Raw genomic sequence first — 23,479 nt, 5'->3', positions numbered from 1 at the left:
ATAATATAAAAATAAATACAATTTCAAATATTTTATAACTTTATAGTTTATTAATAAATATTAATAAACTATAATAGTAATACTAAAACATCACTGATGTCTATGTTGTTTATACTTAACATATTTATTTTATATTACAGTGGGGTTTAAAAGTGAAACTAAAAGTGGAAATCCTTTTTTTGTTCATTACAAATTATATTATCAGAATAAAAGTTTGAGTGAAAAGTTTAATATAAATATGAAACATTTCATCCTTCTCTGGGTTTAAATAAGTTATTTAAATCACATTTTCAAAGTGTTCTTAGACTTTTGGACTCTGTTGATATGTAATTGTTATTAAAAAGTACACAGTCTCTTAAAGAATTTATTTGCTAAATGCTTTTTACAGTAATTCAAGTAGTTGATTATAAAGTGATCAGCATCTCATAATATCCCAGTGTTTAGTGACTCCTCCTGAATACATAATACATTAGTGATGGCAATAGTTAATTGTCAGTGTCCCCCAAATACCAGCAACACAAAACAAACAAACATTTCAAACCCATTTCATAAATAAACAATAACTACATGACAATAATATAGCAAACTTAACCGAAAAAGAGACATGAAGCAAATGTAGTGCAACTATGAAGAAAATCAGCTGCCAATCATACGATTTTGCACCATTACACAAAATTATTTGTGCACAGAATCAAGTATTCCAGATAAACATAACACACTTTAACATTACATAAGATGAACATAAGATAAGAAATTTCCAAACGTATGTGTGAGCAGCATCATCACACCCCTCACACTCCCAAAACCACATAAATAATGTTATGACTCAGAACATTTACACTGATAACTTGTTCATTTAATGTCTAAATTATTATAATTCAATTTTTAGCTGTACAAAAAAAGCCTGTTATCCTGCTTGATATTGCAAACTGCTATTTCTTACCATATTATTTTAATGTATTGTCATAATTGTAAACATACTGGATTGTAGTGCAAATAGTTTTACCGTTTAGTGCACTTTTATTCTTTCTTAGTTATTTACCAATATGCGGCTTATGAATCGGAAGTGTGTATTCAGGTTTCAGGCCACGCCCCCTACATTGTGAGGACATGCGGATATCCTTGTAATTCAAAATGAACAAGTTAAGACAGCACACATGCGTTACTGCTCTCATCTGGCGCGTCCGTTTCACTGGCGGTTTGAAGGAAATGATCCCAGTCTGGCCCTGATAGTGGCAGTTCTGTCTGGAAATGATTCCAGAACCTGCCGGTGAAAAACAAATGCTATTAATAGTCATGAATGCCACTGCTTGTATTTCTCTGATCTGAAATGTTTTTGTCATCATGTTAGCAAAGTGGTCGTACGCGTTGTTATTGTTAACTTAAACTAAAATGGTAACACTTTAAAATAAGCTTTCATTTGTTAACATTATTAATGCATTAACTAACATACACTAACAAACATAAATTAAACTAACAATAACAGCATTTAGTAACATTTGTTAAAGTTGGTTAAAATTTTCATGTTCAACTAATGTTAAGTGATACAACTTTTGATCTTAAAAATATAGTAGTAAATATTGAGATTAACTTGAACTGATTGATAAATGCTATTGTTCATTCTTAGTTCATGTTAACTGATGTAGTTATCTCATGTTAACAAATAAAACAATCTAGTGTTAACACTGAAACGTAAAAATTTTCATTAATTAAAATAAAACTGAAATAAAATATAAATGTCATAAATGAAAATTAGAGTTTAAATTGAAGTATTGAAAAAAAAAATACTTCATACACTCTTAGAAGAAAAGGTTCTATATAGAACCTTCAAGGATTCCGTCAGGCACTTCATATATAGAACCTTTTAGGGGTTCCATTATGGGATCATTTTATGGATTTAGTTTTAGTTAATTGATAAAAAATAAAAATAAAATAAAAACCCTGTTGAACATGAAATTATAATGCAATAATTTAAGACTTATTTTTGGCATTAAAATTGAGTCAAGAACACTAGGGTTCTATATAGAACCTCACTGAACCTTTTTCCTACGAGTGCTTTAGGGTAGCATGCAAATACCATGGTAAATTAATAAAATCCCAAACATGATAATTACAATTGATACATCACTTATATGCTTTTATGTATTTTTCCTTTACATATTGTGATGATTGTTTTACTTGTGGTGGTAAACATCAGGATCTCGACTCATTCTGTTATTGAAGCCGATGTACAGGTCGTCCCATAGCAGCCCGTTCAAAACCACGTGTCTCATCACGCCCACTCTGTTCTTGATCTAAACACACACGTTTCAGGTATTAAAATCAGTGCATATCTCATCCAACACAGTCTGTGCTACAGGACTCGAGTCAGGTCACCTCCTCGTACGCGTGATCTCTCTCCGGGCGCGTGTCTGGGAAAGAAAGGCCCAGAAAGTCCACTAGATAGTCGTAGCCACCTTGCAGGGGTTTGAAATCATCATCCGTCTCTATGACCTGATGGGAAAACACTCAGTGTTAGAGTTTAACTCATCTGTGTGCGTGTTTGTTTGTGTATGTGTGAGATCCACCTGCCGTTTGGCTATAAAAAATATTATTTACCCGAATGACCAGATTGTAGCCTTTAAATCCTGCCCAGTTATAATAGTACGGGATCCAGCTTTTGTATTTAAAGTTTTCAGCTGTAATGGAAGCATTCAGTTCATCCACATACAAGTCAAAGTCCCAACTGTCCTTATAGATCTTTGTACCGCTGGGCGGTTCAGTGATGGCACTCCTATGGTTATGATATTAAAACCAGAAAAGAAAATGAAAAACAGGAAGGCATAATCACAGAGAATCATGCTACATGCTAATTCACTCATGCATATATGAATATGATAACAACATAATTCTCAAAACAAATTAAACCTAACAGATGCATGCTCAGAAACTATAAACAATAAACGTAAAGAGGTTAAAAAAAACTATGTCAGAGACTACAGTCCATATGTTACAAATAAATAGTTTACAGATTACACTTCTACTGTTGAATATGCATTTATATACAATCATACTTGGTTATTATAGTTAACTAAAAATAAACTAAAAAACGTTATACTTTAGCTAGCTGACAAAGCAGCTGTTACAAAAAAACCAAGCGGCAACCTCCCTGTCTCTCTCTTGAAACCAACGCGGAAGTAAATTAAACGGCAATTCATCGACTGGCCTCTTGAGGCTGGCTGCAAAAGTAAGTCAAATCTGCATCTCCCCCATGTTGAAATGCCCAACTTTACAGCAGAAAAAAACATGTTTACAGTCTGGAGCAAAAAGTGGCTTTGGTCTATACAGCTAATTTTGCCCTTCATGACAACTGTGAGGGGGGTGAATTTTTTTATAACTCATCCATTTAAATTATATTAAGCCTTAAATTTCTGCATAATTAAGGGTGTCCACTTTTGAGTGACAGGTGGATTTCCGCTGCTGTGGTCATTAGTCATCATTAGCCGTTTGTCTGCTGTCTGTTAGCCGTCACGTTACCTCAGCTCATTGTCTGACTGTAAAAATAAATAAATTCGGGAGTGACGCGCTGCCAAGATGGCGACGGTCGGCCACGCCCACTTTAGGCTTCAAAAACGGTCTTCAGAAACCTACGGGTGACGTCACGGACAGTACGTCCATATTTTTTTACAGTCTATGCAAAAAACTAATAAAAACCACCAACAAAATGACTAGAATAATGAAAAAAATGAAAAACTAAATTATTACTAAACTATTAAACTATAATAATATATGATACTAAAATAATATTATTCGGTATCATTCATATTCGTTAATGTTAATTTTAATACATTTCAATGGTTGCTCTTATTAGAAAAAAACAAATAATTAAACATCTCAAGCATCAAATTATTACAGAATTAAGAAAACATGAAGAACGAGAAAAGAGTAAAAAAGATACAACCATTATACATGCCTCAATGATTTATAAGGAATTTTTTGCAAAACCAGTTGAGAACCGCTGATAATGCACTGAAGCAACGTCAAAATGTTCATATGATAAATGCTAATGCTAATAAAGCCACAGGAACATTACATGCTAATGCTAATAAAGCCACAAGAACTCTACACGCTAATGCAGCTATGGGAATGCTACATGCTAATAAAGCTACAAGAACGCTTCATGCTAATGCTAATAAAGCCATGAGAATGCTACATGATAATGAAAAGAACACTACATGCTAATGTTAATAAAGTCATAGGAACGTTACATACTAATGCTAATAAAGACAATAAAGACTAATAAAGACATGGGAACGCTACAAGCTATGGCTATTAAAGCCATGGGGACGTTACATGTTAATACTAATTAAGCCATGGGAATGTTACATGTAAAAGCAAAGAACACTACATGCTAATGTTAAAAAAAGCCATGGGAATACTACATGGTAATAAAGTCATGGGAACGTTACATGTTAATGCTTATAAAGCCATGGGAATTCTACATGCTAATAAAGTCATGGGAAGGCTACATGCTAATGCTAATTAAGCCATAGGAACGTTACATGCTAATAAAGGCATGGGAAAGTTACATGCTAATGCTAATAAAGCCATGATACCTTTTAGATGCGTCATTTAGCGCGAGGGCCAGATCCAGGACAGAACCGGGTAAAGGTGTCCAGGTTAAGGTGTTTGGACAGCTCTTTCTTATTGATTCGTTCAGGTCTGCTGGGCTGTTCTTGATATTCGTCTCCTTTATGTACCTGTTAATCATGTTCGAGTGTTACTTCATAATACACTTTGATGACTGTTATATACATTACTGGAATAATTCATATATTTTTAATGTTTTTGAAATAAGTCTATTATAAACATCTTCACTTTTAGGTTTGATCAATTTAATGCGCCCTTGCTGTATTCAAGTATTAATGTCAGACATCACACTACATGCATAAAATAGCTTGTGAATGTTGTTTCGTGTTGACTAATGATGTTTTCATTAAAAGTGAAAATGCATTCTTGCATACAGTAGCTATCTAGAAGGTTTTGTGACGAGAGATGCGTTAATATCCACCTGTCAGAAGGGTGAGCTTCAGTGAAGTATCCAGCGAACGGGCAGTAGATCTTGGGCTGCAGGGATTTCACCAACTGAGTCTTATAGTTTAGCAGTTTCTTCCTCTCATTCTTGATGAAATCCGCCTTCCAGCTTTCTGTCAAAGTCAGAAAATTTGAATTAGAATGCAGAGTTGCCTTAATGCACATTTTTGAAGACTTCAGATATAAAAAGATGGCGCATTCATTACTATAAATGAGAGAAAGTGCAACAAACAATATGGTAATATTCTTCTAAATACTTCTAAATAAAAGAGCCAATCGCCAATTGGTAAAGTCTTGATTAAAAATGATCTTTTAATCTCAACAGACTCTGGAGTCTCTGCAATCCTTATGCTTTTAGATCTCACAGCAGCATTCGATACTGTCGACCACAGTGTTCTTATCTCTCTCTTAAAGAAGCATAACGTCAGTTTCCATTTTTATGCAGATGATTCACAGGTTTACTTGCCTATAAAAAGTAAGGGTGATAATTCCCTAAAAAGGCTATGTGGTAGATTTTTCCCTAGACCTAACTACTTCCTGTAATATTTATACTCTAGCGCGTCTACACATCGACGTCGGCTGGGTGCTAATACTTGTTCCCCTAACTAGTGACAAACAGACTTCAGCAAATGTTCATTAAATGCTTTAATCACGGCTGGGGGATCTCAGAGCAGTTCTCCAGAGCATCTCCCAAGAAGAAGCAAGGCCGGAAGATCTCAGACAAATTCCATTGAGAATCCCACCAGCTAACACGAATACAACAGTTTTTACAGAATAGGGAGGTATGGCAAAATTATATGAATTTGATTGGTTCTTCATATGCAAACCCTTCTGTTACTAGCCAAAGCAAACTTTGTTTTAATGATTACTTCATTGTTAATCACAAGGTTCTAACCTAGTTTAATTTCCCATATTTGTTATTTTTACACACACACAACCAAAGTCAAAGGGGTGTGGCAACACAACATTCAAAAACACAGGACAGAACGTTTTAGTACATTGTGTTTCAAAGTGTTAGTTTTATTAGGCCTAAAAAGGGAAGTAAGGTTAGATGTTAGAGTTAATATTAGTTTGATATACAGTTTACTATTTTATTAATTAAAAATCCACCACAACTATTAGATTGTTTTTATGACATCAAAGCCTGGATGGCTTTAAACTTTTTACATTTTAATTAAAGTAAAACCGAAGTCATGATATTTAGACCCAGCAGTTCTACTGGTGCCTCCCAGTTGGACCTGGGTCCCCTGACACCCTATGTCAAGTCCATGGTAACTAACCTTGGTGTTAAGATGGATAGTGATTTTCAACTAGAGAAGCAGATAAATTCCGTTGTAAAAGCTAGTTTCTTTCAACTTAGGCTGCTTACCAAACTGAAGCCATTTTTATCTTTCACTGATTTTGAGAGGGTTATTCATGCTTGTATGACAACTCGCCTGGATTATTGTAATGCTTTATATGTAGGTATTAACCAGGCCTCCCTCTCCAGATTACAAATGGTTCAAAATGCTGCCGCTCGACTCCTGACCGGAACTCGTAAACGAGATCACATTACGCCTGTTCTTGCTTCCCTTCATTGGCTACCGGTTTGCTTTAGAATACATTTTAAGATTCTGTTGTTTGTTTTTAAATCTCTTTATGGTCAAGCCCCAGCTTATACCTCTGAACTACTGAAGCCGCACGCTCCTCTGAGATCATTAAGGTCTGCTGACCAGCTACTCTTTGTCCCTAGAACGTGGCTCAAAAATAGGGGAGATCGAGCATTTTCAGTCGTGGCCCCAAGGCTGTGGAATGATTTGCCTTTACGTGTCAGATTGGCCCCCAGCCTTCACATTTTTAAATCACGACTTAAAACTCATTTTTATTCATTGGCCTTTAAACCTGCTTGAGAGTTGTATTTCTGCATTTTTATTTTCTAGTTTGTCCCTTGTTTTAAATGTTAGGTTTTTTTGTTACTGATGTGTTTATAATCTGTCCGAAATCATGTCAATGTCCAGCGCTTTGGTCAACCTTGGTTGTTTTAAATGTGCTTTACAAATAAAGTTGGATTGGAAAGTCATCGCATCACTGCAGCCTGCTGTTAGAAAGCTCCAGTTGCTATAAAAACGGTCAGTGTTTTGAGAAGCGTGCTTATGATTGCACATGTGCATTGGCTGGTCTAGTGGAGACCAGCCACTCCACTTAAAATATGCATTTTTTTGTCATGATTTGAGCATTTAGAAACAAAATGGCATGAGACAGATGTTGTCAGATTGAATTGGTGATTTCAAATATATGAAATTACGAAATGTATTCGTAATTTGGAAAAGTTACTGTTTCCCCAAAGAGAGATAGGAGCTGTACTTGCATGACTGAAATAGCGTTTCAAAGATGGCCGCCGAGTGAAATGGCTCGCCCTAAAGGGACTTTGGTGTGTAACTCACCAGTGTACTTGCCGCCGTGGAAGGTCATGGGGAAACCGGAGGCGCCGCCAGCGAAGTCGCTCATCATCACGTCAACACCGTGAGGAAGACGTCCATTGTTTGGTCTGGTGCAGTCCACCGTATTCAGGATCATGTGACCTTGGAAGGTGTTTTTTAGAGTTTATCCAACCTATTAGCAATGTTGTGCATTTCTGAGGGGCTTTAGCCGCTTTATTAAGGAGAAATACTATCTGTTGAAGATAATCTGTTTGTAGGTGATTCATCATTTTTATTTACATGAAACAATTTCAACATTATCTTTACATATTTATGCAGGGTGACACTTTCACACCCTTGAACGGAAGAAACTGTTGGTGGTTTATCTACACTTGAACTTTTCCCTAATGACAGTTTTTATGCATGTTGACTTCATGTGACCTGTGTGTACTTTACATTACATGGTATAGATAAAGGGAGAAGAATACAACCGAAACTCTTTATATGACCTCGCTCTGTTCGTCTCATATTATTCTTATAGTTAATTTGTTACTTATTTTTCATACTTAAGATAATTAGTAACATATAAGCTCTTCCTCAAACATAGGAAGAACATATAATGGTCACATCAAGTCAACACAATTGTTTCAAAGCAGCTTTACAGGGATAAACATGAAAAATCAGTCTGAATGAGCAGCAAAATACCTTTATACTCCACGATCAAGCAGGTGTCCATCTCAGGATGAACTCCGTCCATCAGAATCATAAATCTCAGGTGATCATCGACCTTTCAAATGATTCAAAAGCCGAGATCAGAAAAAGTAGAACACGTGAAAAAGAGCAAAAGGGAAAAAAAGCCCACCGTATCACTTACATTCTGCCATACACCGAACGGCACCACGTTAATGTTTGTTAAATTCACTCCACTTTTCTCCAGATACCTGCAACAAAACACAAACAAACTGTTTATCTGCAAGTCAGATGGTCTCTGGATCAGCAGGGTTTCCCAAACAGGAGTTGATTAAAAACTAAGGTCACACTTTAGTTTAGGGTCCAATTCTCACTATTAACTACGACTTTTGCCTCAATAAACGCCTAATTACTGCTTAGTAATAGTTCGGTAGTTGTTAACTTTAGGTATTGGGTGGATTAAGGGATGAAGAATATGGTCATTCAGAATAAGGCATATAATATGTGCTTTATAAGTACTAATAAACAGCCAATATAATATGCATGCTAATAAGCAACTAGTTCATAGAGAGAATTGGACCCTAATCTAAAGTGTTACCAAAATTAATAGTTAAATCATAAAAATGTTAAATTGAAAACCTCTGAACTGTCACGTTTGAACATAGATCGGTTCTTAAAGGGATAGTGCTTTGTTTGTGCAAAAAAAAAGTATTTACCACTTTATTTGCAAAATATGAATCTCCAACGCGGGTTCATGAGAGCACCACGATGTATGCATGTTGTGTTGACGTGAGGGCGGACGTTGAACATTAACATATTGTAAATAAAGTGGTAAATTATGTTTTTTACGCAAACAAAGCACTCGCGTCGCTTCATAAAATTGAGGTTAAACCACTGGAGTCACATGAATTACTTTATGTCTTTATTATCTTTCTGGGGCTTGAAACTGGTAGTTGCGTAGCTGTCAATGGAGGGACAGAAAGCTTTCAGATTTCATCAAAAAGATCTTCATTTGTGTTTCGAAGATGAACGAAAGTCTTGAGGGTGAGTAATTAATGACAGAATTTTCATTTTTGGGTGAACTATCCCATTAAATGGTTGTAATTCATGAATGCTTTGGTCTCTTTCTAAAGCAGAATCTCAGCAGATTACTGCAGTGAAAGTACTTCAAAAAATACAAGTGTAAAAAGTTATAGAAGTAATATATTTTGTCTTATTTATTATAATAAGAGTTAAATCATAAAAATATAAAACATTATTTTTGTTACAGGTGAGTGGCTGCAATGAAGCGCAGGACTACAATAATACAATAATTACAAATCAGAGGAGAGCGGAAACACAACCACAGACAATAAACATAAACAAGACTGAACAAAGAGCTGAATTAACCGAAGGCTTAAATGCACAGACTAAGTAATCAACAGAAAGCAGAACAGGTGCGCAAATTAGGAACTATAGAAACTAATAAGCACAGGGAACTCAGAACCAAAACACAAAGAAACTAGAAGTATGCAAATGTGCTGTTAAAATGCTAAAGAAATAGTAACTTAAAATATCAGATGCTACTTCAAGAAAATATTTTAGTTCAAAGGGGTTTAGCTGATGAAAATTTATGTTTGTCATTTTTATGCTTCAAAAGTATTAGCTGCAATTAAAATGACTCTTAAAAATAAAGATTCGAAAAGGGGTCTTTTGCCATAAAATAACCTTTCAGTGAATAGTTCTTAAAAGAACCATTTTCCACCATTAAAGAACTTTTTGTGGAATGGAAAAATTCCATTGATGTTAAAGATTCTTCTTGGAACCATCAATGTTTATTTTTAAAAGTGTATGAAGTCGATCAGTCTCACCAGAACACCGGCCGTGAAGTGTCTCCGACATAAATGGGAATATCTGGACGCTTTTTGGAAAGACGTCGCAAAGTTGGGTAGCTGATAGATGCAAAGTTAGATTTTAAATGTTTGTTTTTTTGCATAATATAATATAATTTAATATAAGGAATATGTGCAGTTGAAGTGTTGTGGTTGATCAGACTGTAACCTCAGGTGATCTGAATGCATGTGGCTGATGTAAATGAGATCTGCCCGACTGAGTCTGTCCATGGCATCAGACGGAGGTTCATGAATGAGCCACCAGCCTCTCGCAAACGCTGGTCCAGTGAGCCACGGGTCAAACATCATCGTCTTGTTCCCCGCTTTAAGCTCCATACACGCGTGCGTGATGTACGTCAGCTGAAACAAACACACACAGAGAGTATTTATGGAATGTGTTTCATGTCAACAATGTAGTAAAACATGTTACCAAATGGCCAAATAATGCTGAACACATGCTAACAAGATAAAACTTGCTAGCATTGTGATGAAACAGTTTGTCACGGCGAACTTCACTTCCAATTTAAAATAGCTGTTTTCTATTGTAATTGTAAAATGGAATTTATTCCTGTGATCAAAGCTGAATTTTCAGCATCATTACTCCAGTCTTCAGTGTCACATGATTCTGCAGAAATCATTTTAATATGATGATTTGATGATCAAGAAACATTTCTGATTATTATCAATGTTGAAAACAGTAGTGCTCCTTCATATTTTTGTGGAAATTATGACTTTTTTTTTTCAGGATTCATGATGAATAGAAGGTTAGAAAAAAAAAAAACAGTGTTTATAGAAATTTTGTAACGTTATAAATGTCTTTACTGACACTTTTGTCAATTTAATGCACCCAAGCTGAATAGCAGTAGCCTATATTAATTTCTTTCAAAACCCCAAAATTGTGAATGCTATCAGCATGAGTATCAGCTGCATAGTGCGATTTACTCCACTTTTTTCCTTTGGCATTTATTTACTTTTCGTTATTTTGTTATATTTGAGAATACTACAGGTTGCTAGCAAACGGTCACACGCAGGTTGAAGCAGGGAAGGATGCAGGATCTAATTTGCAGTAGTGATGATGGGTCATTCATGAACGGATGATCCGTTCATTGCGTCTGTCACGTGACAAATGAACGAAAGACTCGGAAGGCAGTGGCGGAGCCAGGATTTTTTCATAGGGGTGGCCAGACAAGGGCCAGCAACCAGTCTGGGGTGGCACAGAAATATTAATTATTTTATCATAAAAAATTATTTATGCATTGGACCGTTTTAGTGTCTACACAACTGAATAAAGTTAATTTGTACTTAATTGTAATTGAGATAGTGAATTAGGAATCATGGAATACTGAGTGAATTTTATATTTTTGTATTATTACCCACCACCTCATATTAAAATGAATTAAATAGTAATAAAAGGGCACACACTATAGCTAAAGTTCAACTTGCTCAGTTAGCTTGGTTCTGGTTCTCAAAATCTCCAATAGCTTGTTCTATTGTTGCATCTTAATGGATGAGATAACATGCAGATAAATACTGTAGTCCAAAGATTATTCAACCTTCAACCAATTCTGAGTTTGTCAAAAAAAAGTTTAACTTTCTATATTAGTTGTCAAAATAAATAATTGCAACAGTTCTATCATACCTAAATTAAAAAGGAAAACAAAAGTTCTCTTTTGAATCCCCATGTGCAAGAATGTGAACAAGGCGGAAGTCAACAGCACATAATGTAAAATGTTATGTTTTTCATAATGTAATGTTGCCAGAATGTAAAAGTAGTTATTTAATGGATTTAAAAATTATCCATTTTTGTTTGTCCTTTACAAATTAACGCAAAATGAATGCCTATCGTCTAGTAGGCCTACAAATGCACAGTGCTCACATTTATTTGGGACATTAAAACATTACATATCAGTTTGTGCCTTATATTGTGATCTCACATAGCAGAATATTTTAATCCAGACACATGTGACGCATAACAAATACATGCATGCAGTTTTGACAGCTTTAATCGCCTTTTTGATTCTTACATGAGTTAATTGACGACAGAACTACGGCTACAGCACACCACATGTGCGTACCGCAAGCACAGTACAACAGCCGTCAGCCGTATGACAGAAAAGTTAGTTTTGCTGACATTTAGATTTAGTTTTGCTGACAAGATAGCCGACTGAATAAGGACAACGCCATTTTCTCAGCATCTGACAGAAGTGTCACAAGCTTTCACCCACATCTTCTAAAATAAAAGTAGCTTCAGAAAAAAAGAGAATTACATTTGTTGTTGACTGCACACTATTCGACTTCCTCAAAACGGTCTTGCAACCCACCAGTTGAGATAGATTAACTCTATATTTACTATGTGCATATCACTGTCTGATGTTCTGCTGAAGCTCATTCGGCACTTGCTCATTTCCGCACTCGTTTGACTTGCGCCTGGCGCTGAGGTGAAATTGGAGTGTGCATCTGAAAAGTCTCATGTTTTTTTGTGGTCTTAAAGAGACGGTTCAGCGTTTTAAGAAACGCAATTTTTGTCAATAAAAAAAGAGACAGAAACAGCAGTTGTAAGAGGGGTGGCCAAGCTTAGACCAAGGGTGGCCACGGCCACCCCTGGCCACCCCCTAGCTCCGCCAGTGTCGGAAGGTAAAGTAATTTATGTTCCATGTAAATTATTTTTAACTACATTATAATGATTTCTTAATTCAGAATATAATCAGGATTGCGTTGGTGGATGTGTTCGGGGAATTTGGCTGTTAAAAGTACAACATTTAAAGCCACTTGAATGAACGAAATGACTCGAAAAAAGAGAGTCAGTAAAATTATCCGAAATTCCCATCATTAATTTGCAGCAGTGTTTTATTTGAACAAACTCAGGGATAACAGAACAACCTACGATACGCAACGGATGACAGACTACTGACAGAACTAAACACAAGACAAGACACCGCTGACAAGACCAACGAGATGAATCACGTGAGGAAACTAACGAGGTGACAGGTGAAAGTATTCAAACAATGAACATAAACCAGACAGAACCCTAACCGTGATACAAACTTGTAAATATGTGTATACAAACTTACTGACGCCTCTTGTAGAACTCAGGGGCCTGTACCATGAAGGTAGCTGAACAAACTTGGGGTTACAGGATTAGTTTTGAGTTGACAAAACCAAACCGATGCAATCAGGCTTTATTGGTACCATGATGCAGCTCATCAACTTTCTCTGTCAACTCAGGCTTTACGCACGCGTGCACATAAAAGAGTGACGTCGACACTGAACAACCAATCGCGGGTAGAGTGAGAGCGATATATATTTCCGCGGAGGAGCAAGAGATAATCATTCAGTATTACGATGAATTTAAATATGTATTTCAAGCTCGAAACAATACGGTCTCTCAGTTAGAAAGTGACCCACATACGACACCTCAGACACCCGAAAACGGCACTTGTCAGGGTTAAGCTTAAGGTTTACGGCACGTATTCTGTCCATGCTCTTCTCTTGTGCTGCCCCAGACGAGGATGTCGTCAACGACGATCGCACATGGTTGTCCTTCAAAGAGCTGCTCCATACATCTTTGGAAGACTTCACTACCCGTGGATATCCCATAGGGCATGCGCAGGAAGGCATATCGGCCCACTGGGGTCATGAAGGTTGTCAGCTTTGATGATTCCTCACTGAGTGGCACCTGCCAGAACCCACACTTAGCATCAAGGATGCTGAACACCTTGGCTCCTGGCATGTCAGCGATCACCTGTTCCACTGTTTTCATGGGATGATGTGGCCTGAGGAGGGCCTTGTTGAGGTGGACAGGGTCAATACACGTCTTTTTTACGTGCAGCTACCATAGACGAGACCCACTCAGTGGGCTCCTGAACTGACTTAATGACACCCAGTTCAGTCATTCTGTTGAGTTCATTGATAATTTTGTCCTTCATTGCCAATGGCACTCGTCTGGGAGCACATATTGTAGGGTGCACAGAGGGGTCCAAGCGCATGTGATACATTACCGGTAGTTTGCCTATGGTGCTGCAGTCAAAGAGATCTTTATACTCTGTGAGCTCAGGGTCCCCTTGTTGGAGATCATGCACATTCGGGCCAAGTTGCACAAAGCCTAACTTGATGCTGTCTCTGAGGCCCAATAGAGGTTTTACATCATTGTCGACAACATGGAACTGTAGTGTCCCGCATGTGAAGTATACATTAGTGACACCTAGAGTCCTTATGATCTGACCGCCAAAGGCCACAAGGTTGACTACATGACTGTGGTCGACATAAGCGCATGGGTCGATGTGCTAGAGAACACCTCTGGACAGTACATTGCACCGGGCTCCAGTGTCAATCTTCACATCAAGTTGCTTCCCTGTGTTGGAAGTGTATAGGATGGTAAATATCTCTCCCTTATCAGCTGGCACCTCTACACTTTCACAGTAGAACAGATCTGCTGGTTCATATGCAATTTGTGCATCTAGTTCACTAATTCTATGTGTCTGTCCTCCTCTGCGTATCGTGTGGGGTGCTCTGTTTGACTGAGATGAACCTTGTTCTGATCTGTTCTGTAGATGCGTGTTTTGCTCGATCTGCAGCATTTAGAGAAGTGGTTACATTTCCCACACGCATTACAGCGCTTGTTGAAGGCTGGAAAGCTGCTGCGGTCAGATAAGTGCTGGCCACCACAGTTAGAACACGTAAAATATTGCACTGCACAAACTTCACTTTCCCTCTTTAGCTCTTTGGTACCTGCTCTTTTTTTATTTCTTTGTTTCCTTTTTCAGACTGCTCATGTAACATGCATATTTCAATAGCTGAGTTTAAAGTTTTGTTTGTTTGTTTTTTCAGCAGCTGTGTGCGGATGTTGTCATTGTGAATGCCACATACCAATCGATCTCTAATCAGTTCGTTGTGCAACGTGCCAAATTCGCATTTTCTGGCTAGTGCTTTTAACGTTGCAACGTAGGACTGGATTGTTTCGTGCGGCGTCTGGTTCGTTGTATTAAATGCATGTCTGTCCATAATTACATTCTTTACAGGCAGGCAGATTTCTTCAAATTTCTTTACCAGTACTTTTGAATCCTCTGGATCTTCCTCCTCCTCGAAAGTGAAAAGTGTCATATTTATCTTGGGCATAGGGACCAGCGAGGTTGAGAAATGTGTATGCTTGCACTTTTTCGGTTGCTGCTGAAAGACCGGCGTTGCTGTATATGCGCCATTCGCGCTTAAACTTAGTCCAATTGTCCGCGATGTTCTCGTCAAAGACGAGGGGGTCAATCTTGCGAAGTCCTTGTGCCATCGTCACTTTAGGCTAACTTCTGACTCCATGTAAATATGTGTATACAAACTTACTGACACCTCGTGTAGAACTCTTTATTATCAACATTCACATGTGTCTTATTTCCGCACCTGTGCTCTCTAACTTTTCCAGAGCTCCTACGTCATCTTCTATGTCATCAACATAATCTACAAAACTTAATTTTGAAAGATAATTTTGACTGATCCTTTGGCAAATAAAAGCTACAGAATATATAGAAGTTTATTGAACTGGACACAGTGTTCTCTGGGTGTGGATGTGAGCAGACTTAGGCCTACAATAGGTTTATTTAACATGCAGTTTGAATTAGCACAGAAATTTAATAATCAAAATATTGCATAGTCTTCACTGTATGAATTAAGTATAAATGTATTCTTATTGAGGCTAAAGAAAAGTTATGCAGTCAAAAGCAGTGAGTTATTTTCTCTTTTTTTTATTCACATTGAAGCCCCGTTCACACCGCCAGCGACTTTGTCTCTGTAGTGTGAAGTAGCTTGTGGGCGTTCGTAGTGCTGTCGCTCTAATGTGACTGGTAGACTGCACGTCTGGCCATATCTATACAAAATACCATCACAAGTGATATATACAACTATATCATTTTAATTTGACTAGGAGTTAGGCTCAAAAGAAACAGTATGCTGTTGGGAGAGTGTTTTTATATTACCACAGCAGTGTTCAGTGGATTAAATCATTTAGCCTACTGGATTAACGATAGATCAATCAACAGATTAACTCATACTGTCATAAATTACTAAAACGTCATTCGAATTTTCTTGTCCCTATAGTCAACATAATGCAGGAGAAACTGTAAAATGCAGCAGTGCTAAACTTGCATCATAAAATTACAACACTCGTACTAAATGTGTGAATTAAACTCACTGAGACTGTCGTCAGTTTCTTTTCCATGCATCATTTTATTATATCCATGTATGTGGTTACAGTCAAATCATATAAAACAGTGAAATCGCCCTCGAACTCTTCTGTCTTGCCTGCACTCGAGACGGTGACGTGAGCTGAGCTCCACTGAAAGTCTTCTTTCCTATTGGTCGCTTCTCATTTGCATAAAGTTGAAATTTCTGAACTTTTGTTGCATGTCTTGCGTCGCTTGACACGCCCACATTCTATCGCCAACGGTCACTGTCGCTCGTGTCGCCGGAAGTCACCAGCGCTCCATTGAAATAAATGGGATCATGTCGCTTTGTCGCTGCGTGTCGCTGGCGGTGTGAACGGGGCTTAATGCAGCAGGTTTATTAGGCTGCTATCACTTTAAAGGGATAGTTCGTCGGCGCGCGTTCATGGAGATGAATGACGTCGTGACATAGAGCGAACGTAGAGTTTTGTTTTGCTCTGCTCTCTGGCTGCGCTGTCACGCTCGTTCTACGTCACGGTGCTTCCTACGGTACGTCCTACGTCATTTGCCAGCAACCATCTCCATGAACGCGCGCCGACCGCCACCGGAAGCCAGTTATTTTCGTTTATAAAGTTTTAAATATGTATATTTTTACGACAAAACCGCACGGATTACCCTCAGAAGGCCTTCGTTTATCCCCCTGGAGCCGGATGGATTATTTTTGTGAAGGATGCATGCACATTTTGCGACTTGAATCAGCTGGACCCCATTGCTTCACATTATAACCACTGAAAGGTCTAAGACATTTTCTAAAATAACTGAAAATGTGTTCGTCTGAAAAAAGATTGACATATGCATCTCGAACGGCTTGAGGGTGAGTAAATCATGGCTTAAATATCATTTTTGGGCGAACTATCACTTTAAGGCCAAACGCACGGATCCATTATACTGATTCAAAACCGAAATTAATGTTCTTCTGAACTTCTGAATGTTCTGGCCAGCGCGGATCATTAATGAGTGTGATTTACCGTGATCTCTCCGGCCTGTAGCTCTTGTGCTTCTCTCGGCTCTGCGGTCCAGGGGTCTGGAGGATTCAACTCAACCAGCTCTAAACTACCGTCAGTGTCTGACAGCACTGCCTCTACACACACACACACACACACGCACACACACACACACACACACACACACACACACACACACACACACACACACACACACACACACACACACACACACACACACACACACACACACACACAAACAAACAAACAAACAAACAAACAAACAAACAAACAAACAAACAAAACAAATGCAATAAGATGATAACAGTTCCCAACAGGAAACTTTATCAGAAATTTGACTAACGTTCTGGCAAGTTATGAACAAACATTCTTCCAGGAAGGCTAGAACATTCAGTCAGAGTGATCTGGTTTTCCACAATGTACTTAACATGCTATCACAAAAACCTTAATTACACATCGTTCATGGAAATGTTTATAGTTTGTCTATGTTGCTACTTGTTTCAGAACTATCAGAGAACATTCAAAAGAGTAATTTCCATAATGTTTGCAAAATTATAAAATGGAATGTTTCTTTAACGTTCGCATAACCAAGAAAAAGAGAACTTTCAGAAATAATGTTTTTATTACTTAATGGAAACGCTAGAAAAATGTTCTTAGAACATTCGCTTCCAACAAATATACAAATAATATACATCTATGTATATTTTATATGTGTGTGTATACAGTATATATATACACACCTATCAGTATTAAGTTGTTAAAAATTATTAGTGGGAATTAAAATGATATCAAATGTTTATAAACTCTTAAAAATAAAGGTTCCAAAGGGGGGTTTTCAAAGCGATGTCTTTAAAGAACCATTCAGTGAACAAAAGAACCTTTTCCTAAAAATCTCAAAGACCTTTTCCACTATAAAGACCCTTTTGTGGAATGGAAAGATTCCATTTCTCCAGTAGCAGTTTTAAATAATAATGATTTTACCGAGTTCATCTTGCATGAAGCTGTCTGGAGGGTTGACGTACTCCATGGTGGCCACGTTAAGTTTCCAGTAGTGTTTAGTGCAGCGCACTGTGCTGTTACACAAATACACAAGCACAGTGATTCCTTTTATATACTTCTACAGTGTTGAATTGTAAATCTTCCTGCACTATATTTGTGTCAGTGTTGGTTGCGGAAGAGATGAAACAGGATCTAAGCGCAGCAGTCTTTATTTAGAAATCAACTCAAATCTTCACAAAAAAAAAGAATCACAGGAACAGAACAACCAACTTAACATGACGTAGCTGACAATGAACTGAAAGAAACACAGGGTTTAAATAGACAGAAAACAAGAGAGGGCTAATTACACACCTGAACAGAACTGAACACAACAGAAACGGAGAGAACGGAGGCGAACTGAACTAAGATTATCAAAGAAATTCAGACGTGAACAGAAAAACAGGTTAAAAATAAACTCTCATGAATGCACAAACTCAACACGTATAACAATAATGCATTTATTTGATCAAAAAATAACAGTAAAATTGTGAATTATTATTACAATTTAAAGAATTGTTTTCTATTTTAGTATATTTTCAAATGTAATTTATTCCTGTGATGGCAAAGCCGAATTTTCAGCATCATTATGTTCCTTTCATAAACAATTATTGCACAAATAAACAATTATTTCACACCAGTTATTGCACAACAATTGTTGTTTGTCACAGTTATTGCACAAATTGATTTTTTCCCAGCAAATTCCTTCTTATGTGTTCTTCTTCTTCTTCTTATCTCTTATTATTTGTGTTTAAATGAGTTTAGGTTCACTCACCTGCCGTCCATGTCCTCCATGTCTTTAATGAAGAGTCCACCCTGGTGTTTGCACTGGTTTCGACACGCTCGTAGTTTGTCTTTGACTTTGTAAATGATGTAACATTTGCCATCCTCTGGGTTTTTCTTGAAGTTAATTCCCTCTTTCAGTGTCTGGACGTCCTCAGCCTGCAGTCGCAGGACCGTCTTTGAGACCTGAGATGTCATCGTGCTCCAGCTAGAGATGAGCGGTTCATCAGTTCATTGGCAGATCTTTTACAATAAGGTCTTAAGAAGTATTACAAGTTCAGATTCAGTTCCAAACTTATGTTCAGTTGCTGCCGTAAATGAAGTATAATCAACTAGACTTTCTTGTTCTGTTCTGAATAGGCCTGTTAATTTAAAGTATTGGTTGTGGAGTGAGGGGAACTAAAATAGCTATGTCTAGGCGGAGTTTGACATTCGAGCCAGGGGGGGCAAAAAAAATAAAAATAAAAAAATAATAATTTTAATTAATATTAAAATTTCAGTTTTATACAGTATTTTTACAGACTTTTCACGTTGTCTTCCAAAGTAAATGGTTCATTTACAATCTTGAGCATGCTTTAACACTTTATTGAAGGTGTTTGATGGTAATAAACTCGGAAAAATTTGTAAAATAACAGTGTTTCTCTGTAGAACTTTTAATGCGGTCACTTTATTGAAGGTGTTGGATAGTAATAATCTAGGAAAAATCCATAAAATAAGTGTTGTGCACTGTAAAAAAATAAATAAAAATTGTAAAATGGCTATCAAACAAAAACCATAAAATGATAGTAAAATATATTAATTCAAATGTAAAATAACAGTGTTTTTCTCTGAAACCTTTAATGAAGTGTGCATTGAGAGATAAAATGGCCTCATACTTTATTGACCTTTTTTCAGGTCAGAGCAACTGCCCCTCAAAATTCCTGTGCACGTCCCTGGTTCCTATCATTTCAATCTTTATTAAGCAGATATGTGGGTATAACGAACTACACGAGTCATTTTTGGTAACATTTGTACTTTTAAGAGTAGATTAAATGTGGGTACTTTATTTGAATTCGAGTAGCCTACATTACTAATAATAAAAAAAAAAAAGACACTCTCTTTACTTTATTTTAATGCAACATACACATTAAGAAATGTAGTTAATTCCAAGCGCGCGCTGTCTCTTTTGGAGCGATTCCCCATTCACAAATGAATCACTCTTTAGAGTCGATTCCGTTCAAAGACTTGATCTAACAATTTTGCAAAACTGTACATTGGTTCGCGAATCAGTTTGAATGATTTGTTCAGTTCCCTGCACGCACTGAATCGTCTTGAGCGGGAATTAAAGAACATCACGAGCATTGGACGAAGTGGAAGACATACAGTCAAGTGAAAGCAAATCTGCAGCGTATTTGCAGCTCATCTCTTCATCAGTTCAACATCTGCGTATGCATGTCAGCATCATTCATGTGAACAATTCCACAGGTAGGTACAGCTACATGCGATTTCATTTCATACAGGCAATACATTTTGCAAACAGATCATTAGCCTACGCAAAGTACACGATATCACTACTACAAAGTATGATATTACCAGTTTTTGGACATATAGCTTAATTTATACATTAAATAAGACAACCAGCAGTTTAAATGCGCCTGCAGAAATATACATTTGATTACATTTTGGAGAGCATATGCGATCAAGTGCAGTTGATCGTGGTTTGAGTTGAGATAGCAGCGGTCACGAGGGCGAGGCGAGCACTTGTGAATGTGTTGTGTACTTGTGAATGTGAACCTTCTTATACTGTCTATGATGTGAACCGTTCTCACTTTCTCCTTCGGGTGTCAGTGCATCCGTTCACATGTCTAAACGCAAAACTCGCAGGTTCTCTTTATTTTGACATTGTCTAATTATTAATATTGTCTAATTGAGATGATAACTTTTACTTGAGTAAATATTTCAAGTAGCCTACTTGTACTCTAGTACAGTTTTTGGATACAACTCAACCCACCTCCGTCTTTAAGCCTCGGTGCTCTGCCACATTAGAAAATAATTATTATAATGTAGTAATTATAATGTATTAAAATTAGAATACAACCACATTTGACCGAAATAATTTGCATACAATTCCAAAACAGACATCTTGGATAAAGCTAGGTAAAAAAAATAAAATAAAATAAGTTAAATATTTTTACAGAGGCAATTTTAAATATCTGTTTTTATCATTCCATAAATAAGAAAATACTGTCAACAGCCAGAAAAAAATATATATTTTCACCATATTTTAAGGAATAAACTTAAATATGTATGGCAAATAATATATATACAAATCCCTTTTTAAAACCCTTCCGAATACGGAATACAACTGTAAGTTTGGTGAATGTAAAGCTGCTAAAGTGGAGATTTCTGACTTTTAAAGGTATTGAAATTGAAATCTACAGATGCAAATACATAAAGTGTGATAAAATAAACACTTAAAAGTGTATTTTAGGTGATTTCTTTCCACTAGTCTGAAAGAGGAAAGGTTGGATGCAAAATCTCAAAATTGCCCAGTGCATGAATAAAACAATGGTTTTGCTGGTTATTTCTTGCCTAAAGTTTTCAAATACTCTTCAAATTATAACAAATGAAATATTTTTTTATATATACACAGTTATGTATGGTGGAACATTACCTTTGTTGTGTCTTGAATTCTGCTGTAAATGTGAGTCAGTGGCTTCTATCAGGTTAGAGAGACTTTGTGCTGCAGCCCATGAACATTTGAGGTCTTTATCAGGGCGTTTCAGGAACAGGGCGCAACCATCATATCACATGCGAGGCTTTTTTTAATTTGAGTATATGCAACAACAAAAAAACCCCCATCAAACCTGAACATCAAAAAGACTGAAAAGACAAGTATGGCATTTATTGTCACTGCACTGACATGAGCACAGAAATTGCTCATTGAGTAAAGCAAGTTAAGCAACATACTGTAGGCTACATTAATACTGTACAGTTTCTTGTCAATTTTTTTTAAAAATCAAGCAACATTAAATACACACTTTAAAACAAATTCAAGTATTAAACATTTATGTCACATGCTGAAAGTAGAAGATGCTGAGTGAGAGAGAGATATAATGGCCTCATACAGCTCTACTGCCCCTGTCTGTAATTTTCCACTGATAGGCCTACCCATTCCTTCTAGTTTATCAGTTACCATTAATTACATAATAGCTGCCATGTAGAAGTAGGGTGGTTTGTTTCAGCAAATATCCTATCTCCTGTCTGTCAGATCTTATTATTCCACACCAGCCAGTAAACAGTCTGAGATCGGCAGATAAATTATTGCTCCAGGCACCGCGGTCCCAACTCAAGCGAAAAGGTGATCGCGCCTTTTCAATAGCTGGTCCTGGGTTATGGAATAACTTGCCGCTTGCCATCCGCTCTGTCCCCACTTTGCCTTCTTTTAACCCTTTGGTGTTCTTCGGGGTCTTTTTAACCCACAAATGACATTTGCTGAATTTTTTTTTAAAATTCTCTTTGTCCAAATGGCATTAAACTTTGTACGGCTCTCAAACCTTTCTAGATCTACATTTTTTTTTTTTTTAATTGTATTGATATCTGTTTTTATGAAAAAAATAGTCACACTCGTGGTCTTCGGGGTCCCTGGAGACCCTGCATAGAATATGGACAAAATTCATCATCAAAATCAGAAACAACGCAGAACACACATAGACAGAAATGAAGTGGCACTCTTCTAACAGTGCTAAAAACATTCACAATGCAAAATTATCATGCTCACACGCACACGCACACGCATGCACACACACACACACACACACACACACACACACACACACACACAGAGGAATACATTTGTGAGACTATAAAATCTGCTCTCTTATAATTTGTCACATAAAATAGTCCAAAAATGCGTAACCACCACAAAAATTAATTTGGTGACACTGACACATCGACAATGTGAGCAATCACACACACGCACATACACACACATAAACAGAGAGAGAGAGAGACAAAAGTTACTGCTTTATTTGCTCATTTGTTATGCTGTTCAGTTCATTGCATTTTGATGTTCATGTCATGTATTTGTACTCCGTATACAGTGAGGAAAATAAGTATTTGAACACCCTGCTATTTTGCAAGTTCTCCCACTTAGAAATCATGGAGGGGTCTGAAATTGTCATCGTAGGTGCATGTCCACTGTGAGAGACATAATCTAAAAAAAAATCCAGAAATCACAATGTATGATTTTTTAACTATTTATTTGTATGATACAGCTGCAAATAAGTATTTGAACACCTGAGAAAATCAATGTTAATATTTGGTACAGTAGCCTTTGTTTGCAATTACAGAGGTCAAACGTTTCCTGTAGTTTTTCACCAGGTTTGCACACACTGCAGGAGGGATTTTGGCCCACTCCTCCACACAGATCTTCTCTAGATCAGTCAGGTTTCTGGGCTGTCGCTGAGAAACACGGA

The 23,479-nt window shown here is 37.0% G+C and overlaps 2 protein-coding genes across 3 annotated transcripts in view; one reads left to right on the top strand and one right to left on the bottom strand.

The window, feature by feature from the left end:
* Positions 1 to 350: 350 nt before the first annotated feature.
* LOC311080933 (cytidine monophosphate-N-acetylneuraminic acid hydroxylase) lies at positions 351 to 21,817 on the bottom strand. Of its 2 annotated transcripts, none has more exons than XM_084111181.1 (15): positions 21,676 to 21,817; positions 19,015 to 19,230; positions 18,186 to 18,277; positions 17,208 to 17,320; positions 10,203 to 10,393; positions 10,013 to 10,093; positions 8,347 to 8,413; positions 8,178 to 8,259; positions 7,497 to 7,634; positions 5,051 to 5,186; positions 4,596 to 4,739; positions 2,599 to 2,773; positions 2,377 to 2,493; positions 2,158 to 2,294; positions 351 to 1,264 (listed from the first exon to the last, which is right to left on the bottom strand). In XM_084111181.1, exons 2-14 carry the CDS (start codon positions 19,218 to 19,220, stop codon positions 2,175 to 2,177), a joined length of 1,662 nt encoding a protein of 553 aa, XP_083967307.1. In that variant the 5' UTR covers positions 19,221 to 19,230; positions 21,676 to 21,817; the 3' UTR covers positions 351 to 1,264; positions 2,158 to 2,174. The 2 variants fall into 2 exon arrangements, with proteins under 2 accessions (XP_083967307.1, XP_083967306.1); XM_084111180.1 differs by having other exon boundaries at positions 2,179 to 2,294.
* LOC311080939 (uncharacterized protein) overlaps positions 20,346 to 23,479 on the top strand; it is a 28,175-nt gene continuing 25,041 nt past the window's right edge. The window contains exon 1 of the transcript XR_014605764.1: positions 20,346 to 20,486. The gene's annotated coding sequence lies outside the window, so the exon portion shown is untranslated. The remainder of the gene's footprint in view (positions 20,487 to 23,479) is intronic.

This window comes from Abramis brama (genome assembly GCF_963993115.1).
Source record: "Abramis brama genome assembly, chromosome: 4".
NCBI lineage: Eukaryota > Metazoa > Chordata > Actinopteri > Cypriniformes > Leuciscidae > Abramis > Abramis brama.
Note: the sequence above shows the minus strand (reverse complement) of the source record. Positions and strands in the feature narration are given on the sequence as shown.